Below are 20,239 nucleotides of genomic sequence, written 5' to 3' on the forward strand. Positions count from 1 at the left end.
ACAAACTCCCCATCTACACTCCTTTGTACCTCACAGCGGCTTTCCTAACCACCTGGCTCATCGCTGAAGCCTCAACGAGATCACAATGAACATCTTGCATTTATCGACTGATCTTGGGGGAAAAAAACTGTGTGAAGTGATGTTGAAAGGACTTCAAGCATATGGTGAAGAAAAATCTGTTTTGTGTCACATTTAATATTGTTTAGTGTACACAAAGTGTTTAAATTTAACACAACAAGAAGAACACAAGCTTGTTATTTTTGTTTTGCTACAACATAAACATTTGTAACACATGCAGGATATAAAATGTTAAAGTGTTACAGTCATAGCGTTCTAGTCGTGGGTAGATAAATGTACATAACTTCTGAAACGGACACACGACAGTGAGGAAAAAGGAGACTAACTGACCTCAGAGCTGCAGAGAAACTTTGCAGAAGTAGCAGAACAGTTCAGCTGCCGTTCAGCAGCTCTCCAGCAGAGGGCAAGAGCTCCTCTTTCATGAAGCGCTGCAGATCCAAATCTTTGTCTTCTAGGTCAAGGTTAAGAAACTTCTCCACCACAGACATGTACCTGTCAGTAACACACATGCACACACCTGTCTACGTGACACACACACGGCTCTTTATTGTAGGGTTTTAATGTCTCTTTGCATTGTTAAGATTTAGCTAACCTGTTTGCCTGCTCATCCGACGATACTTTGTCAATGTGTTTGATGGGCCTTCCTGTTCTGTACAGTTCAGACACCTGACCAAACACACACCCGTAAACAGCCAGCCTATATGAGCTTCTGTGTACTGTTTTTTTTGTTTATGTGTGTGTGTGTGTATATGTACAGTATGTGTGTATGTTTACCTCCACCCCTCTCCGTACAAGGCTAATTGGCAGGCCTGCCAGTGTGGCGATGTTGGCAGCGTAGCTGGACTGGCAGATCCCTTCTTTCAGCTGGTAGAGAAACACCAACTCATCCCCATCCACTGCTGTCTCCAGAGTCTGACACACACACACAAACAAACACAAATCATATACTAACAAAATAAACTTCTACTGATGTAACACATATCTCAGATGGGGCCTCATTAGCTAATTGGTCATTTGGAAGTTACTGCTGTCAACATTAGTCTGCAGCACAGAAATGTTTTGCTTATTGTGCAGTCTCAGTGAAAGTATCTCTCAGTACCAGAAGAGACAGCAGGGCAGAGGAGGGGAGGAGGCCCAGCTGCAGCAAACTGTGGAAGTTGGTGGCCACCAGGATGTGAGGGGCGTCTACCGGAGCTTTTCTCAGCCAGTGACAGATCGATGCAGCCAGCAAGGACAGTCCGTCCACCTGAGGAAGATCATCACAGGGTTGGCTGTGTTTCTGAAGGGGGGGGGGTACTGTAGGCCAGTTTCTTCAGTCAGCTCTTGACATTACTCCTTGACTGTCTGAGCAGCATTATCTTTGAAGGATAATGCTAACATAAGTGATATTACTGATTATATGTTATCATACCGATATCGATTTATGACGTATATCTACAGCAATGGAAATCCCTGTATGTTCATTTTGAAACTTTTGTTGTATAAATAGGTTGCACACTGTAGCTACTTTGTCATTGTTTGACTACTTCAACCCCCAAATGAAGGGAAATTGACAGCAGTAATTTTGATCTGCAGATGTAGACCTTTTTTTAAGAATACATGTCGCCACCTACAGGAAAGGAAAGTAACAGCTGCAGCAAAATTAGTGTTTTCTGGTTTTTGGAGTTGTTGTTTTATTTGGTTATATTTGTACACTTTTGACTTTTAGGACCTCAGATGGAGATTATTCTGACTAAACTGGTTGTTTTATTCTGTTGCTTCATTTGGTTTCTGCCTCCCACATCTCTTCGTCTTCTTTAGACATACAAATTGGTTTGGATTTTCTCCATCCCTCTCCAGAGTAACCTCTAATGAGGAATAGAGAAAATAATAAAACTCAGAACAGTGTGAACTCTGTGCTCTTCAAACTATTTAATAATGCATATTCAAAAACTCACACACCACAGCTGTTAGAAATAGCTAAAACTCTTTACATGTGGGTAGCCTGGACCTAAAATCTAACAATCATTTCCAAGTAAACGTACTTTTATGTCCTTCATTTTGTGTTTAGAATAAGTATACAAGTATGCAATATTATTGTAGGCAGATATAAGTATTTCTTAGTCAATTTGTCAACTATTACTCCTCCCATAGACCCTCATGAGTATTCACTACTGTATTGACAGAGACTGAATCACAATATAGTGAATTGCAGTTGCACTAATATGACATATATTTTAATAGTAGTTATGAGTTATAATGACAAATACTGATAATTAATAAGCATTTTAACATTTCCATGGCCTTACATCTGCTTACAGACCATTTATTGAAAAAAAAAAAAAAAGCTAAGTTAAGTTACCATTTCCCTCGCCTGTAAATGGTGCACATCAACATTTCTATTTTTGCACATCTGAGCAGCTGCTGCACTTTCTATGCTAATTGGTGGTAGTAGTTGGGTTTATTACGTAATGCTGCAGCTCTAAATTGGACGATATTGTCTGGGACTGGTTTCAGGTGCTTCACATTAATGACACTGTGTGTCCTTGTTATGAGTATCCATATGGATTTAGTTCACTAAGTGCTGGAGCAATTCCCTCTCACTGTGTTGGTTCCTTTTCCAAATTCATCGATGAGGACTAATGAGTTGCCAGTACTGCTGTTGAGAGCCTGGGCCATCTGGAGAATAAGACAAACAGTTACAGCATACTACCGTACATTTTGTGTTGTTGTTTTGTGTGTGTGTGTGTGTGTGTGTGTGTGTGTGTGTGTGTGTGTGTGTGTGTGTGTGTGTGTGTGTGTGTGTGTGTTATGACTGTAGGCAGTAGTTGTTTTATAAAGCTGTCTTGACAGATGCATAGTGGGAGTGGAGGACAGAGGAGTTCATGTCATGTCTTTTATTTCCACACCCACACACACAGACACAAATACTCTCCACACAGAGAAGCTTGTGTGCGTTAAGGTAAAAGTGTAGAGAGGTAAGGTAAGTGAGGAAACTAACCTGGTTGAGGTCAATCATAAAGGTGCTGAGGCCCAGAGACACAGACTCTCTGCTCTGCATGCGGGTGAAGATCCCATCCACCAGACCAATCTCTGCCTCCTTTGCTGGCACGTCTGAGCCAATCAGAGCCATGAACACGATCAGACCCACCTGCCACAGTCAAATCAGGGAGAAAAGTCACAAACGCGGCTTCAAACAATATGATTTCAGGTCAATAGAAAACTGGAGTACATACACAAGTCAAAACCGTGTCACTGATTCTGCTGCAAAATGACACAGAAGGTAAAATAGGTTGAGGTTGAGTGAGCGAGTGCAGAAAAGCTGTTTATTATTGTGCCTGTTATAGAGTTGATCAATCTTGTTTGTATAGTATGACAGCTTTCTCTGACTGTCCTGACCTGCTTGAGATAGATGCTCTTGCCAGATGAGTTGGGTCCAGTAATGATCTTGACTCTGCCCTGCAACTCTGAGCTCTGGAAGGAGTTGGCGACAAACACGGGAGAGCACAGCTCCAACAGTGGGTGTCTAGAAAATGATAAAATACAGAATGTACAACCTTGTACTGCAACACAATGACTTCCATGTCATGTATAATAAGTAAGTAAGCATAATAACTAGGGCTGGGTATCGTGGCCAGTTCAATTCAATTCAATCCAATCCAATTCAATTCAATTCAATTCAATTCAATTCAATTCAATTCAATTCAATTCAATTCAGTTCAATTCAATTCAATCTGCTCTTAAATAATGAAAATGGCTCAACTATGTGTTACAAAATACAAATGTACTTTATTTTTTCTTTTCACCATAAACAACAGGTTGTAAGTGCAAACTTGTAAATTGGACAGTTTAAACTTGAATTAGAATTAGAAAGGTATTGCAAGTGAAAGTGTAGCCCTACTTGAACTGCAACATTACATCACTGCAAATTGCATTAAGGCATTGTTTCTTAAAGTGCAAAAATTATATTAATGGTAACAAAACTAAAAGTAAACTTAAACTCTCTTAAGTAAAGTCTGCAGCAGCTAAAGCTAAAGCTTAAGAGAAGAATGACAAAGTGAAAGTTGGAAAAGAGGGAGGAAATGTGCTGAAATGGAGCCGATGGTAAATAAAGTGACGGTGAATATGTGGAGCGGTTCGTGAAACGAGTCCGGTAACACGTCTCATATGTTGGCTCTACTACGGCGTGAAGAACATGGACTAAGGCTCCTGTAGATGCGGGGTTACAGTATGTGTGTCTGTGTGTGTGTGTGTGTCAGTGCTACACACACAGAGACACACAGCATCGGAGCGCTGAAGTGAAACAATAACCTGTAGATCACCCGAGTTAACGTGAACTCCGCTTGTAGTTACTGTGAGCCAGAGCAATAAAACAGTCAAGAGTAAAAAGCTAAATATTCATCAACAACCTGCTCAAACTACAGAAACGTGAACAAACAGGACATATTGATGATATTTATGATAACAGATGTAGATGTACTGCTGCTTCATCCCTCTGACTGCAGGTAGTAACTAATGCAGTCTAATGCGCGCTTGAATGTCAACCTGACGTAACCATGCCTAATAAGTCTACCTGCCCTGCGTGATTGTTATCCTCCTATGGCTAGCAAGCTTGGGTGAGGTATAGCCATACTCCTGGGAGGCGCTGCTCATAGCCATCAGACAGTCCAGCTCAGCAGTGAGATCCAGGACCTACACAACACACATTGAAATATGTCTTTCGTTTTAAAGATCCATTTGAAGAAACATTATGAACAACATATATATGTTCCTGAAGTGATTTGTTATTTTTCATTGTATGTTCTGATCTGTTCTGAAAAATCTCTCAATCATTTCTTTAAAAAACTATCTTTAAGTATGATTATAACCACTATGAGTTTGGGTGACAGAGGTTTTGGGAGAAGTTTCACTATAAAGATTGGTGTTTCTATTACATCAGCACAACTACAACACTGTAAACACCAATACATTCTGTCCTCAAACATAACAATACAATTTGCAGAATGCAACAGCACATCGATCATGGACCAAATATCAGGCCACTCGAAAATAACTTGCAATATGGGATCAAGACCTGTTTCATAATCACACACCCCAACCAAGGAGAACACATAGTTAATCACAACAAAACCCGCCTACACACATTAACGGCTGTACTTCCCCACCAACAGTCCTTTTATTAGAGTGGGAGTCATGCTTTTAACACTGGGGCTGAAGGGGCAAACTGATACAAACGAACCTTGAAGAGGGAGCTGCTCCTCTCCAGGATTGTGTTCTGCAGCTGTGTCATTACTGCCATCTCCATGTCTGAGAAACAGGGAGTAGACCATTGGGACAGTGAGTGTTGTAAAACCGTCAGGTGCACAGCGCTCAAGTGAGTGTTTTCTGTTAGTGGGGAAAAAAATACCTCTGATGTCACAGTGCAAGTCTCCTAGGAGGTCATCTAGCTCCTTGGTTTTCTGGCTGCGGTAGTGCAGACGGTCCTCTGACAGAAACTAGCACATACACACACAGCATAAAAACAGATAATGAAGATGCAAAAATATCGAAAATGAAAACGAGAATTAAAAATGCATAATTTAGACAAAATCGCAAACACACCATAAAATCGAGCCCCTCTATCTCAAAATCCTCCTTCTCCACCATAGTGGTCAGGCGAGGGACGGAGAGAAGGAATCCAATCTGTGAGGAGAATCAAATAATGAACACATATACACAGTATACCGTGCTCAAGAGACAGTTTCCCCACGTCTGATCCAGTAAGTCACCAGTAAGTAAGTAACATAATAATAGTTGGTCTCTGTCCAACTATGGTTGTAATAGTTAAACAGAGATAGATAAGCATCTAAATGTATATATAATAAGATAAGATAAAGATTTGACCAGAGGGATGTAGATGACACAGCAGGAGGGGATGCGGGCATCCAGATGTTCCAGCTCTTTTCTGGCAACATTTGTCAGGAAGTCAGACAACCCCATCATCTTCCTCTTTTCTGGCAGAGGGAGATAGTGTAAATAAGAGTTCAGCTTGACAAGAACGTCCAAATTAACCTGACACTCTCCATGTACATACTCTCATCTATTGCAGGGTCCACGTCTGGCTTGACAGTGAAGCGGTTCTCAGCCACACTGGTTTCAAAATCCACCTATGTTTGAGATCGGAGATGGAATCAATATACGAGTCTGGGACTGGATTTGGGGGCACAGCGAAATAGGAAGAACTCACAACTCGGCTGATGATGGAGGAGATATAGTGGAGGTCATCAGAGATCCCTTGACTGATATCATGAAAGAGCTGAATGGATTGAGGCAGGTTTCGCACCATGTTCCAAATACACACTACACTGCACACCGTCTGACACACACAAACACAACATACTGCACACATTTAAAATAACTTGTCACATGGAAAATGTGCATGGTACTCCCATTGCTCCGACCTTGTAGAGATTCTGCCAGTCTGTCAGCTTGGTGTGAGAGAGAGACATCCTGTGCAGAAGAGTCTACCACACACACACACACACTCATAAAATTACTGTAGGTAGAAGAGGATATAATGTTAATGTTGCGGTGGTGACACATCAGGAAAAGTGGTAAATGGTCACAGATGTGAAGAAAAGGAGGTAATTGGCCACAGTTGTTACTGGTATGCTTCTGATGTTGCGTAGCAAGGACTGCAGGTTGCTCAGGACATCTGAGTTCTGAGGTGATGTGAAGAAACGTATCACTTCCTGTCTCCGGCGTAACACGGCCAGGTCCTGGGTCGGTCGCATAAACCACTGACTGACACGAGAGAAGACAGAACTTACACCAGTATTTCTCTGACAGCAACTCGCTATATCAACTGAATACATTTGGCACTGCTACAGCTTGGTTGTAAATACATCTGTTTGTTTTTTTACTGGGAACCCAAAACAACCGTAAATTCACTATGTACAGAGTAGAGGACACTTAATTACTTTGAATTTGTGTGTTATTATGGGGACTGGAGTGATTTCTCACCGTAGCAATTTGGAGCCAAACTTAGACCTGCAGCGGTTAAGTATACCTGTAGAAAACAATAGGACATGTATTGGTGTTCACACCACTCAATTAGCAAGAGAAGACATACAACTATAGTTCAGCTGTTTGAGCTTCATACCATACAGACTGAGTCCTTCTTTTTCGCCTGAATGCAGCTTGTACACTGATGGATGAAGTTCTGACTTGAAGATCTGTAGTACACTGGAACAATTCGAAATCTATTGCAATCTCTCATTCATACACTTCATTGTGTCTGTGTGTTTGTCTGCTTCACATAATGATAAACCTAAACAAGGTATTTCATATAATCTGAGAGATAAAATCGCACAAAAAATGTATAAGTGAGTTCATATCTAACTGTATCTCAAAAGTTGGATGTAAAACAAGAGGTACAACAGCAGTGACCATTTTTGTATTTATAGTAAAACCTTGAACACATTTGCAAACGGTGCATTCTTACCTGTATGTGTCTCGGTCAATTAACACCACACCTTTCCTGCAGTAGGATGAAGCAAATTTTCTTTCATAAGTTTAAAGCAACAGTTTACATATTTTGAGACATTGATTTTCTTTACACTGAATTTATTTAAACATTTAAAAAAAATCAAGAGGCAAAAAAAAAATTCAGTGCTAGAAATTTGATGGTTTTTAAAATTCAAAGTCTGATTTTGATGCTAAAAAAATTCAGTCTTAGAAATTCATATTCAAACTCAGATGGCACAGAAAAACTTCCATATTTACATGACTGAAAACTTATGCATCACAAAACAGAAGTTTGGTTTGCTCTTAATCAAAGAAGACCGGGGAAGAGGGAGAAGTAGGGGATAGCAGGGGGAATAAGGTAATACACTCTGATTATGTAATGCTCTAAGTAAATAGCCACTGCATGTTTGACGGACTAAAACTGGTGAGAAGTACAAGTCATTGTTCATTGAAAAAAACCCCCAGTGTCCTCATTATGGAAAATGTGTAATCGCACTCTTGTGCATGAGTATGTGTGTCTGTGTGAGTGTGTTACAGCGTGTAGGCGTTGAACTGTAGGATAGGAACTCCAACACTGCTGTCTTCCAGCTCCACTCCCACTCTCCTCCTGTCCAGACATTTTAGCAGAGCACCCACTGTCCTCAACTACGTAATAGATGCAAACGCAAACACACACACACACACACACACACACACACACACACACACACACACACACACACAAAAAGTGAAGAGAAAAGCACAAGAAAATAACTGACAGTTCGGGAATGAAATGTAAACTGTTGACTCACCATGAGGGGAGAGTCAAAGGAGATACAGGAGGAGAGGTAGGACATTTTGTCTCTCTCTGAAACGTTGGCAGGAAGGAAAGGTATATGGGCAGAGAGCAGCCTCTGCTTACCAATCTCCAGACCTGCAACATTCAAATATGAGCATTTCATGGCAGAAAATCATGCAAATGTCATGCAGACTGCACAAAAAATAATCAGATTGTATAGACATTATAGTTTGGTATTTGTTTACCAAAGTCGACATAGGGATAAGTGACCACTTCTGGTTTGTAGTCTGGGTTTGAACCTTGGGTATGACAAAGATATTTGAGAAAAATTAAAAACTGTGTGAAAGAAAAAAATATTGTCATCATTGTTGTTTTTGCACAGTTTCTAACAGTTATGCAATCACTTATCACAACTGGCTGGCTGCGGTGTCCCCAATCTCATTTCTTTGCCTTGACCCAGAAACTGTTTGTCTCTTACCATGTCATAACAAAACTTTCTGTGACGATTTTCTGTTTCCCGCTCTCTATGGTTAGATAATAATGTCCCAGTGCTCACCCAGTTGTTGCAGGAAACGGGTCATGCAGTGCTCCTGCTTTGCGCTGGTAATGATTACATGGGGGCTAACCTCCTGAATAACTAAACAAGGGATTATAGATAAGAAATAGATTACTATGACAAACACAAGTGTTTCTTTGCAGATATAGTCTTAATATTATGGCAATTGAATCCATAAAAATAACATTTACATAATTCTGTTTAAAAAAAGGAGACTGATATTCTCACAATCACTGGTGTAGTGTTTACCTCTGGCCAGCAGGTGAAGCTCATGGTTATCAGGAGTATCCGTCATGTAGTGAAAAGAGGAGTTTGCACTGTCATAAAAACACAGGCCCACCTGTCCATGCTTGGCCAAAACACTAAGTAAAACCTACAAATAAAGACATTACTGTAATACCAGGGTGTGCATATGATTGCTACAACTATACTACTCTGCCAATGAGCGTAATACTTCATCCTACCGCAGGTGGATTTACATCCTCTTCATCTCCGTTCAAACCTGGTGGATCAAAAACTAGTCCTGGTCCTCCTCCTCCTCTCAGACCTTCCAGTGCTGCCATGACCAATTAGGTCTATGAACCTGTCAAGTTAAGGTAATTATTGCTTCACAGAAAAGAAAAATTTTCATGCGTTTCAAAACGTTCAATACATGCTATCATTTATTTTTCACCATTGTATTTAGTAAACCCTGTCACATTGTTTGTTTTTTTGAAACACAGTTTATGCTAATTAGCTAGCGAGACACCAATTTATGCTAGTTAGCCCAGTTAAGTAACAGATAACAGTATTATTTTCAGTCTGCATTTAGTTGGCCGACATATACTTACAAGGTGGGTTGGTAACTTACTTCTTACAACGAGGCTATCAATAGTTACGATCGTTAGTAAACTTGACTTACAACAGAAAATAAGTTGATAAAAGTTTTGGCTGTTGCAGCTTGCTCTGTAGCCTTTGTCCTTCTGTTGTCGTGGCAACAGAATGGCGGGAACCGGAAACCGGAACCAAAGACGGTTTATAAACCGGAACTGGACGGAGCAGCAAAAGACCCAAAACAGGATATTTTCGTTTATGAAAGACTTAGGGAATTTAACAAAGCTTTTATATAATCTTTAATTTATCATTATATTGTTATTAATAAGTGGTTTGTTGTATTACATCCCAGAACCGGTAATCTGCATGGTGGAGCTCAAGTTACTACTTCAGGTAGGTGTAAAACACTGACCACACTGAGAAAAGGTTTCGGCCATGCAATAGTTTGGGAAGCTCAGAATTGATATAAGAATAAGAATCGTTCATAGCAGTTAATTCCTCAATTTTCTCTCCTTCCCTTTTTTTCTAAAAGGAAAGCCTCCACACCACAAATGTCGGATCTATTCGCAAATAAATGGAAACGGAAATAATGACAAGTTAAAATAGGGGTCATTTATTTTATACACAAATAGAGACATGTACAGATTCAAAGATATAGCCTACAGTACACATTCATTGTCCAAAATAACACAGCTCTAACAATACCACCAAAGTTCACCGTTGATATTCAGAAAAGTTCAGAAAAATTTCGATATATCAAATAGTCTATGAATTATACCACTTTGTAAACAAATAAAATAAATAGTAAATATGCTCAAATGGCCACAATGCAGCCTTCTTACATCTTTTTTTTTTCACAAAAATGGAAATGTACAATCACAAGTCATTGATCCACTGTGCAATAATTGACAAAAGCATTCCCACTGCGTGTGTGTGTGGGTGTGTGCAAAATTAATGACTAGAAAGCAGGTAGTGCTGGAGAAGAGGGGGCAGAGGTAGTTTTTCGGTTTGGTTTAGCCTCTGCTGCCCTAAAGAACGCCGGATTGAAAGTCCACATAATGCCATTAGTGCTGGGGGATCACCTGAGAATGAAAAAAGAATAAAAAATATTAGTTTTACAGTAGCCTATGTGTTTTATTACAGCCAAGTGTAACCCCATATTGTCCCTGACACTGCTATTCTAACCACTTCAATCTGTTGAACGACCAGATACTCACATGTTGCACCGTTCAAGTAGCGTAGTTGTATGGTGGCTCCCCCTCTCACACTGCTTATGGCTGGGAACAGCTCCACGCCACGAGGAAGATCTTTAAAAGCTACACCAAGAAAACTCCCATCAACAACGAAGCCCATAGTCCCTGCATCAGCATCCAAGACCAGCAGGACACGTTCAGGGATAGGAAGAGGTGTCTCTGCCACTTTTGTTTCTGCTGACGTGGAATATTGTTGCTTAAAATCTACAACCTCAGAGTGGCATCTTCTCTGCTTTCTTGGGTAAAGTCCTAGACTCTGTCCTCCATGCCAGAGCTGATTGGTTTTGAGCTCCCAGCCCCAGGACTGTGCATCTCCACCCACCAGCACGTTGTACCCTGAGGCCTGCAGAGGACAATCCTGCCTGGAAATGCCCATGACAGCATGGCTCCCTCTGTGGTCGGGGTCCCACAGCACCTCCCAGACATGAAGCCCAGTTTTCACCCCCGTCTCTGCTCTCACCCCATCACTGCTAAGCTCAACAGGTGAGCGTGTCACTTTCTGTTTGCAGGCAGAGAGCAGGAAGTGAGGAGAGCAGTGGACCGAGCTCCAGTGTGAGCGACTGTCCCCTGGAGAAACTGGTGAGGAGCTCAGAGTGACAGCGAGGCGAGAGCAGGTCGGAACGGCCAGAGGAGGGAAAGCTGACGAAGAGGAGGGAGGCATGTCAGCTGTCCTGCTGTACAACCAAGCTGACAGCGAGAGACCCATTGGTTCAAAGTCTACAGAGCTAGACACAGGTAGGTTCAGTGTTGTCAGAAGAACTGGGGAAAAGACAGAAAACAAAACAGTGTTAAACTTAAGTAGAAAATGGTAGCAAATGTAAGGTAAAGTACTAGAGAAGGCTGTCAAGTAAAGTAGATAAAGTGGTGTTGGGGTTTAAAACAGCAAATAAAAAGCTAAAATAAGGTGAGGTAAGGTGAAGTGGGATTAGATTGAAATAAGTGCAGGAGAATTGAAAACTATACAAATAGAGAATCAAAGAATGGTGGAGTTGACTCATCAACTGAACTGACTGAAGATGTGAAAACAAAGTTACAGTAAAGTAGAGCTGAAAGGAGTTGCTGATCAGTTGAATAACAAATTGTGTCTATAGTTTCATCATTGATAAAACATTTACAGCATATATTGTGCATATTCTGATTTGAGCAGGTGAGGATGCAGATGGGGTAAAAGTCAATAGAGTACAGTAGAGTAAAAAAAAAAAAAAAAGGCATGTTAGAGCGCAATACAACAGATGTAAACAAATTAACAGAAAATAGTAAATAGGTTATTTAGGAAAAATGGTACCCGTCTAAAATAGCACTTTAAGAGTTTTGCATTAAAAACTCTACTTGAACGAAATGTACTAAGTACACAAGCTAAAATACACCAACGACAGGTTGATACCATTTGTTGAACACTGTTGTAGTTATAGGTATTAGGTTGTTTGGCCCAGGTGAAGCCAATTTTAGGTAGGCCTACTTTATATATAAATATAAATTATAAATTACAATACTAATTTTATGTGCTCATTACCCTCTGACAGACAGTGCAGTATAAGAGTAAAGCAGCATGAGAGGATCACTTCAAAAACTGAAAGTAAAAGTTAATTCATTTTCAAGATAAGTTTAAAAAAAACAACAGGTAAGTAAATATTAAGAGGCTCTATGCATTAACATGATTCTGGTTATTTCACCTGTTGGAGCAGGTCCGTATAATCATTGAGGTCTTACCAGCTGTTTGACTGATGCTTCCCTCTGATCGTTGGAGAAGAGCTGTTTTCACACATCCTCCCTCTGTGGTCACATCACTGTGTTTTATAAGACCCCTCTTATCTGCCAGCTCGCGCATCTTATCGCAGCTCGGTAACGTAACCGCACTGTGTCTGCACCGCGTGTTTTGGTTTTCGGAGACGACCTCCGGGCCGAGAACAGCACAGTCCCTCAGTGCAGACTGACGCCATCCAGAGCTGCGGTGACAAGGACGAGGATAGTCTCGTGACGCGTTTGTAAACTGAAGCAGGTTATGGAGGAACATCCTCTGATTTATCTCGGCTTTTCTCAGGCTCTATCACATCTCATATCGGACTGATATGTCATCCTCTGATCTGTGGTCTCTTCTTTTCATCGCTGCCTGTAATGTATATAAACAAAAATTGCGAAACATAAGAAGAGGAGCAGACTTGGGCTTTTGATTAATAGGAAGATAAAAATACAGTAGAATCCAAAGCGGCTCATTATTCCGCAGAGCACAGGCGCTGTGAGGGTCTCCAGCCCTGAGCGTCGTCTCACAGGCATTGGTCCAAATTTAGGATTTGTGGGTATTGACTGATCTGTTAGTTGTTTTCCCCAAGCGATTTCTATAAAATGTCAAAATCATGTTACCCAAGTCAGTGATTAATTGTTTAGTTTTTAAATTATTTTTCTTATTCACCAGCGTATCATGGCTTTGTTTTATTTTAAGAAAAATCTCTTATAGTATTGAAAAAATAGTATTGAAATACTGTGATATAGCCTATAGTGCAAAGTAGAGGTAGTAGAAGGATTAAAACAAAACAAAAACAAACACCCATATTCTCATTTTGAACAAGAAGAAAAGATTCTTGACATCTTGCATGAACACCGTAAGACAGTACTGAGGGCTTCTGTACACAATCAAACCAGCAGAGGAGATAAAAGTGGGTTACATCATATAGTCAGATAGTGTACTGTAGCAGAGATGTATACATGGATTTTTTAAATTCTTTATTACTGCTGAGGTTTTAGGTTCATTCATCACAAAACCACACATGATGATTGTACACCAATCGCTCCACTGGGTTCAGTCAGCAACCTCCAACAGACATGTTAAATTATATAATATGTATATGATTTTTTTTTTTTTTGCCTAACATTTTTAAAAAGATTGTCTGAGAACTGAGCTGTACGAAGTATTTTTTATTTTATTATAAAACATCAAACACTGGTGTCCAACAAACAGTAACTCAAGCAATATACAAGTTAGTCCACAAGGTGGAGCTGTTGCTTTGTCTAATCACCAAGGTGGCATGACATCTGACAAAATATATCAAAATATAAAAAAATTCTACTTGTTTGTACAAAACTTTGTTACATTCCTCACATAAGCACTTACTGTAGCATTTAGTCCTGTGTACAGTGTCTCTCCTAGGGTGTGTGCGTGTGTGTGTGTGTGATTTTCTCTCTCCTGTTTGCACTGCTTTGTATTGCAGGCTGGGGCGGTGTCAACCATTGAACTCTACTGGTGCACTACTCAGTCTGAACTGACTTTGCTTATTCTTTTAGCGTTAAAGTAGCCTACCGCCTATATGACATTTATACTGGGGCACAGCTCATTTATACTGGGGCTCATGCCCCAGTAAAAGGGGTCTGGTGACGCCCCTGGTTGCAGGGTTGTGGAGCAGCTGCCTGGCCTGTTGGAGCTGCCCTCTGCAGCCTGCTGGTATTGGACATCCCATATTATTTAATCAATAACTTTTTCCAGTAAAGACTTGTTTCTTGTTGCCTACCTGTCTGTGGTGGCTACTCTTTTGTCTCAAACCGGCCAGACCAGGTTGACAAAGGTTCACCCCTATGCAACGGCCCTGTCTGTATTTGTGTATGTGTGTGTGTGTTTGCTTCTATTATGTAGCTGAGGACAGTGGTGTTGTGTGTATGTTGGACTTCTACATTAAAGTAGCTGATAAACAACACAAACATCCTCGCTGTTCCTAATAATAATCTGATTGAAAACACTTGTCAGAAGTTGCCATGGTGATTTTACCTGCTTACTGAATGATTTAGTTTAAATATAGGAAACGTAGGCTTACAACTGAAACATCCCTAACTGTAATCACATAAAGTTATGTGTATATTGTCTTCGCGCAGAAGTCAGTGCCTTGGAGCGTCAGCCCTGTGGCAAAATTATGAGGGTCTGGAGTTCTTTATTCAAAAGCAGTCTGGCAGAGAAGACAGTGCTCTATGTGAGTTATGCTTCCTCCGGTTTCACCCAGCTAACTCTCTTCCCATTCTTCGATGTAGCTGTACTGTCTGTTCCACTTCGTCGTAGCCTCTGTCACTTAAGATTTGTCTGGTTTACAAAAACAGCAAGGAGGCACAGTGGAAGTGACAGGCTTACCTGCTCTTCAACTGTGTGTGCTGATTGATTGACATGATGATGTCACTCACCAGGGCCGTTGCTAGGAATTCTGGGCCCCAAGAAAAACATACTGAAGTGGGCCCCTGCCCCCTGACTTTTCATCACCACTTTTTTCATATTATCTTTCTTTTTTTTCAACCAGGGTAATGATTGCAGTGACATAACTTGCCTATCATTCTGATTTAACACTTCTCCACTTTGTCTCATGAAACGTTTGTTTTTCTTGTTTCTAGTGTCATACCAGGCATATGTAGCATATGTAGCATTAAAGTAGGGTGAGTATCCTGTATTGAATGAATAAGGGACAGTGCCCTTTATTTTTCAATACAGGAGACAATCCCGTATTATATGGGAGGATTTGGTATTATTATCAGTTTATTTATCATGTTGAATCATGTTTTAGGCAATTCCTGTGTAATTACTGTGTTATGTCTGTGTAATTACAGCGCGTGGCAGAGCCCAAGGCCACACGACCTCAGTGCTCTCCAAGGGAAGCTGGGTGGCTGCAATAAGGAAAGTCTTCTTCTTCTTCTTCTTTTTCCCCCACTGCACTGCACCAGTCATCAGTGGGATTTGAACCCACAGCCTTCCAGTCCAAAGTCAATGTCAACCTTGTAGCTCCACTATCCCATTATCTTACATCGCACTTCCTCATAATACTTAGATAATACTTATAGATACTTATAAACCTATATTGGCCAGAGTCATGAGATCTGCAGAAGAAGAACTTGCTTTGTAATGATAAATAGACGTGAAAAGTATTTACTGTAGCAGAAAGCTTCACTTACATGACTGAAGCAAGGCAAAGCGACACATAGATAATAGTACGGTGGAGCTCCACCCCATCCACCCCATGTGGCCGGATAGGTCAGTAGGTAGAGCTGTTGAGTTTGGATTGAGTGGCTGGGAGTTCAAATCCCTCTCATTCCTAAGGTGACGTGTGGGACTGCACAGCACTTTCATCCCTTTTCCCACGTTATGCATATTGAGACGATGTCCCAGATTTTGAGTAGAAAAAGAAGACAGGGGGTTATTGCTTGGAAAATACAACTTTTTTCATGAATATTACATGTTTTATGGCCTTGTTTTGATGCTGATGCAGCATTAGTATGAGTATTAGTCAGGGTTATATAAAGATTAGGCTACTGGGGGGTTTGTGGGCCTTACTGGGCCCCCAGAATTGTCATCACCTTTCTCCCCCAACAATGACGGGCTCACGCAACTCGGAACAAAAACCTTCAGCTTTTCTTCACAGCTGTTAGAGAGAGATTTTATAAAACGTCAGTCTTGCAGTGGTGTCTTTTGAAAACTAGAGCTAATCAATACGCAGGACATCGTCTCAATATGCGTGATGTGGGACAAGAGGTGAAAATACTGGTCACTCTATGTCTTGGTCAAACAAAAGTTTATGAAAATTGGTTGCCAGCTGTTTGATACAGTGTTTTCTCATCATGTAATATACAGAAGATGCTCAGTTGTATGTCTTACACCAATTACTGGTCAGGCCATGTGGCACTCAACAACATTTCCCTTTCACATTAGACAGTAGGCTACATGGAAAAAAACAGACAAACAACAGTTACCCACAATACCGCCTCTTAACCAGCAGGTGTCATCATCCGTCCTTAATATCCATGTACTGGTTATTTAGAGACTGCTACAGATAGTCTGTGGTGTCAAAACAAATCAACCGACTATTGTATTAACATGTTTATGAGTAATTAAGGCAAAAATAATTGCCAAAGTGTTAGCATGGACTAAAAACAAAAAACAAAGTGATCAGTGAAATGTCCTCCATATTTACTAAATTAGAAAGTGTGCACAATACAACAGATGCTCACAGACACATACACATACATACCAAAGTAGCCAATGAAAAATGAGATGACTTCATCTGTCCTGGGTGGAAGCGCTAGTTTTATCTTCTCATCAGATACAGAAGTGAGTCCATTACAATATGTAATTGATGTGCAAAGCATTTTCTATTTTTGGATCAGATATCAATCATACCTTGAAATGAAAATGACAGTTGTATTCAACTGTCAAAATCTGGGTCAAGATATGAGTGCAGTTGTGGTACACAATAGGTCTGTGGTTGGACTATAAGGGACTTATTATGATACAGGATGTTGCATACACATTTTTTTTTCTTGTTTACTGGATATTGTTTTGCAATACAGTAAAGTAAGACACTGTTTTTTAAAGCCATCCTTTCATTCCCACCTTCATTTAATTAATGGGTATATCAGACACTATATTTGCATTGCAGGTGGAGATAACATTGAAGCAGGTAGAGTCTCATTGATATCAGAAGGAAAACATTTTCATTTTGCTGATGCTGACTCACTGTGATACTGGGAATCTGTGATTAAAGGTTCAAAATTAATCTGGTCTAAACGGTGTAAAGTAAATGGTTGTGTTCACATTTTTGAGCAGTCAGAAAAAGATAAAAATGATCATCAGACCCAACCACCAGATCACAAGCAGAGTGCTCTCATTTTAAATAAAAGGTCAACAACTATTGTTAACAAAAAAAAAGGAAAATCAGGGCTTTTTGGTTTTTATTAAACTAATTACATTCCTGTTAATATATATCTCTAATATTAAACACACTGGTCACTTATTGCAATAAAAATTTCATTTTTTTTATTTTGCACCATAAAACGCATAATAATGTTAATCCACGGATTCCACGCCCTACCTACCTCATCCATATACTGTAAGTAATGCTCTCCTGTATCCGACAATGTATGAATCAAGCGCACCCACATGCCTCTGTAACTCCGCCCCTCCGGTTAACTCCCCCAGTGACGAAGAGCGAGACCTCCCAATGCGGGGGCTCTGTGGATGGGGCCTGGCTGCGCCGTGGAGAAAAACGTGCATTCATCCCGTGTGGTGTGTCAGTGACAAACAAACCCAGCGAGCGAGCGCGCACACGGACACACACACACACACAGATTCACTGTGGAGGGCAGTTGTGCGCTTTTCAGCAAACGCTGCATCTACAGAGCAGATAAACACAGTGCATTTAATCGTGTGCAGACATTTATTTTTAAGCCGGTGGAGATTTTCGAGGAAGTAAAAGTGGACAACTGCTGCTGCTGATGGAGCTGCTGGGGCTGTGACTTCACTCTGCATTGTTGCATATGTTTCCTGAAATGGAATAATTGTCTTCATGTATTTAAAGGGATAACTGATAAAATCACATTTCCTCTCCCAATGGTGCTGGAAGGGTAAGTAGAAAAAACAAACAACAAAAACCTGAAGTCTGCATTGTTTATCTGTGAAATCATCACCGCGTGGATGCATGTGTGCCTTTGTTTTTCAACCCATTCGTCCCCCTTCACTGTGTTTGTGCATTTAGTCTGCACCCCTTTGCAATAATTGAATGGAGCATGCATGAGTATTTCTTTTTGAGTAATGCATCTCTATGTGTGTGTGTGTGTGTGTGTGGCTGCTCGGTAACAAACAACACCACCCCGGGTGTGTGCCTCTTGTTTTAGCAGAGAGATGGACGGCATCGGGAACACCATGCAGAAGAAGGCTGCAGAGCTGGAGCGGCTGGCCGAGGTGCTCGTCACCGGGGAGCAGCTGAGGTAGGTCGGCCGGGTCTCTACCGCGGATCCCCGCTGGCTGACACTCGGGTGGTGCTGGAGGTCACACGGTCCTTTTGACGGGAAGCTGTTGTGTATTCATGTCAGGATCATCTTGCGCACTCACTACCCGATTTGCATAGACCACCTGATTATTAGTAAATGTTGGATCAAAATGAATCGTTGTTTAGTTTGCACCGGATCGGGATGAACAGGAACATGACAGGGCATGACACGTTTGAATGAGACAAGTGTGTGTTGTTGGTTGTTTGACAGCAGGTTAATCATTAGCTCCCCCTCATGCTCTATAGACAGTTTTCAGGTCCGCTGCAGCATGTACAGCTAAACAAAGGCACCCACACATGCACAACACACCCCGTGCACACTGCTGCTGCTGCTCCTCCTATAGCTACAACATGCACATTATATGGTGGATCCTGCTCTCTGCAGGGTCCGCCTTGGCTCAGCTGCTGATCACGTGACTGATCTGTGTTCCTCCAGTGTTACAGTGCCCTTTGAGCTGCACTGGGGCAATGATGAACCTACTAACCCAATGTCATTGCCATGCCATGCCCATTTGCCCTATCAGGAAATTGAACCACTAACCCTGGCAGTGTTGTTGACATACTGTACTCTTTGACCGTATGTAAAGAACACCCCCTGTAACCCCAGTGGTGTTCGCTGGCTCACGCTCCCCCAGCCATGAATAGAGGCTCAGTAGGTAAAGCACGGCACCAATGCCTGGAATTTCAGCCCCCCCACTCATCTATGAGAGAAATACGCTACTGAATTGTGTTTTTCCAGCTGGGTGTGAATTAGTACATGCTGTAACATTGTCCTGTTCTGAACCATAAAAAGTAACACCAAGTCATCACCTCCAGAGATTGATCGTTTGTGTCTGGACATACTCCTCAGGGTCCTCTTGCTTGCTTAGTGTGTGTTTCCTTGTTTTTCATTGTGTGTGTGTGTGTGTGTGTGTGTCAGTGTCCCTGGCACAGCTGTATACTGAGGCTGCCAGCTGGCTGTGTGGCTGGTGTCAGTGAACGAAGGGTTGGTCGGGGTGAGCATCCCACAGTCCACTGAGACGTTGTTGCTGTTCTGGGGGAAGGGACTCAAGAGTTTTGACATACAAGACTCGCTCTCTGTCTCTCTGCCTCCTCCACAGACTCAGCACTCAGCCTGAGAGCTTTTTTTTAGCCACGTTAGCAGCAGGTTGAGACCACTTGTCCATCACTTTGGTCTGGAAGCAAATGTGTCAACAACTATTTGATAGATTGTCATGAAACATGGTGCAGACCTTTTTTGGGCTCTAGAGAATGACGCCTATTGATTTCTGATGATCTGTCAAATTTCTATCAATACCTAAGAAGCTGCAATGACATACCAGTTAGCATCAACTGTGTGTGTGTTGCTACAGTATTATCAAATGCCTGTTGTCATGCTTAACTAGAATTAATTGATGTTCTCTCTGTCAGTATTTAGCTTTGTCCTAAATTGACAGTTCAGACCAAACCATGAAATGAATGAGTGAGAAAATCACAGTTGGTTTCA

The 20,239-nt window shown here is 41.2% G+C and overlaps 3 protein-coding genes across 3 annotated transcripts in view; 1 reads left to right on the forward strand and 2 right to left on the reverse strand.

Moving 5' to 3' along the window:
- Positions 1-449: 449 nt before the first annotated feature.
- msh5 (mutS homolog 5) lies at positions 450-9,460 on the reverse strand (the record flags this gene model as incomplete). Its single annotated transcript, XM_083988824.1, is given in 25 exon segments — positions 450-570; positions 671-744; positions 853-990; positions 1,178-1,324; positions 2,662-2,736; positions 3,059-3,208; positions 3,457-3,583; positions 4,631-4,749; positions 5,297-5,364; positions 5,465-5,552; positions 5,659-5,752; positions 5,754-5,808; positions 5,907-6,050; positions 6,131-6,203; positions 6,284-6,412; positions 6,498-6,560; positions 6,702-6,892; positions 7,060-7,105; positions 7,199-7,298; positions 8,099-8,208; positions 8,355-8,476; positions 8,587-8,640; positions 8,898-8,978; positions 9,147-9,270; positions 9,362-9,460. Coding segments are annotated over 25 exon segments (2,592 nt in total).
- A 1,201-nt stretch (positions 9,461-10,661) lies between these two features.
- LOC310998930 (SPRY domain-containing SOCS box protein 2) lies at positions 10,662-11,669 on the reverse strand (the record flags this gene model as incomplete). Its single annotated transcript, XM_083989190.1, has 2 exons — positions 10,662-10,792; positions 10,928-11,669. The coding sequence occupies 2 exons, from the start codon at positions 11,667-11,669 to the stop codon at positions 10,662-10,664; spliced, it is 873 nt and encodes a 290-aa protein (XP_083845316.1).
- Positions 11,670-17,984: 6,315 nt separating this feature from the next.
- The window catches only part of deptor (DEP domain containing MTOR-interacting protein), a 34,452-nt gene continuing 32,197 nt past the window's right edge, over positions 17,985-20,239 (forward strand). The window contains exons 1-2 of the mRNA XM_083990577.1: positions 17,985-18,328; positions 18,599-18,691. Coding sequence (XP_083846703.1) covers positions 18,315-18,328; positions 18,599-18,691 — 107 coding nt within the window. The 5' untranslated portion in view covers positions 17,985-18,314. The remainder of the gene's footprint in view (positions 18,329-18,598; positions 18,692-20,239) is intronic.

This window comes from Trachurus trachurus, assembly GCF_905171665.1.
Source record: "Trachurus trachurus genome assembly, chromosome: 16".
Lineage (NCBI taxonomy): Eukaryota > Metazoa > Chordata > Actinopteri > Carangiformes > Carangidae > Trachurus > Trachurus trachurus.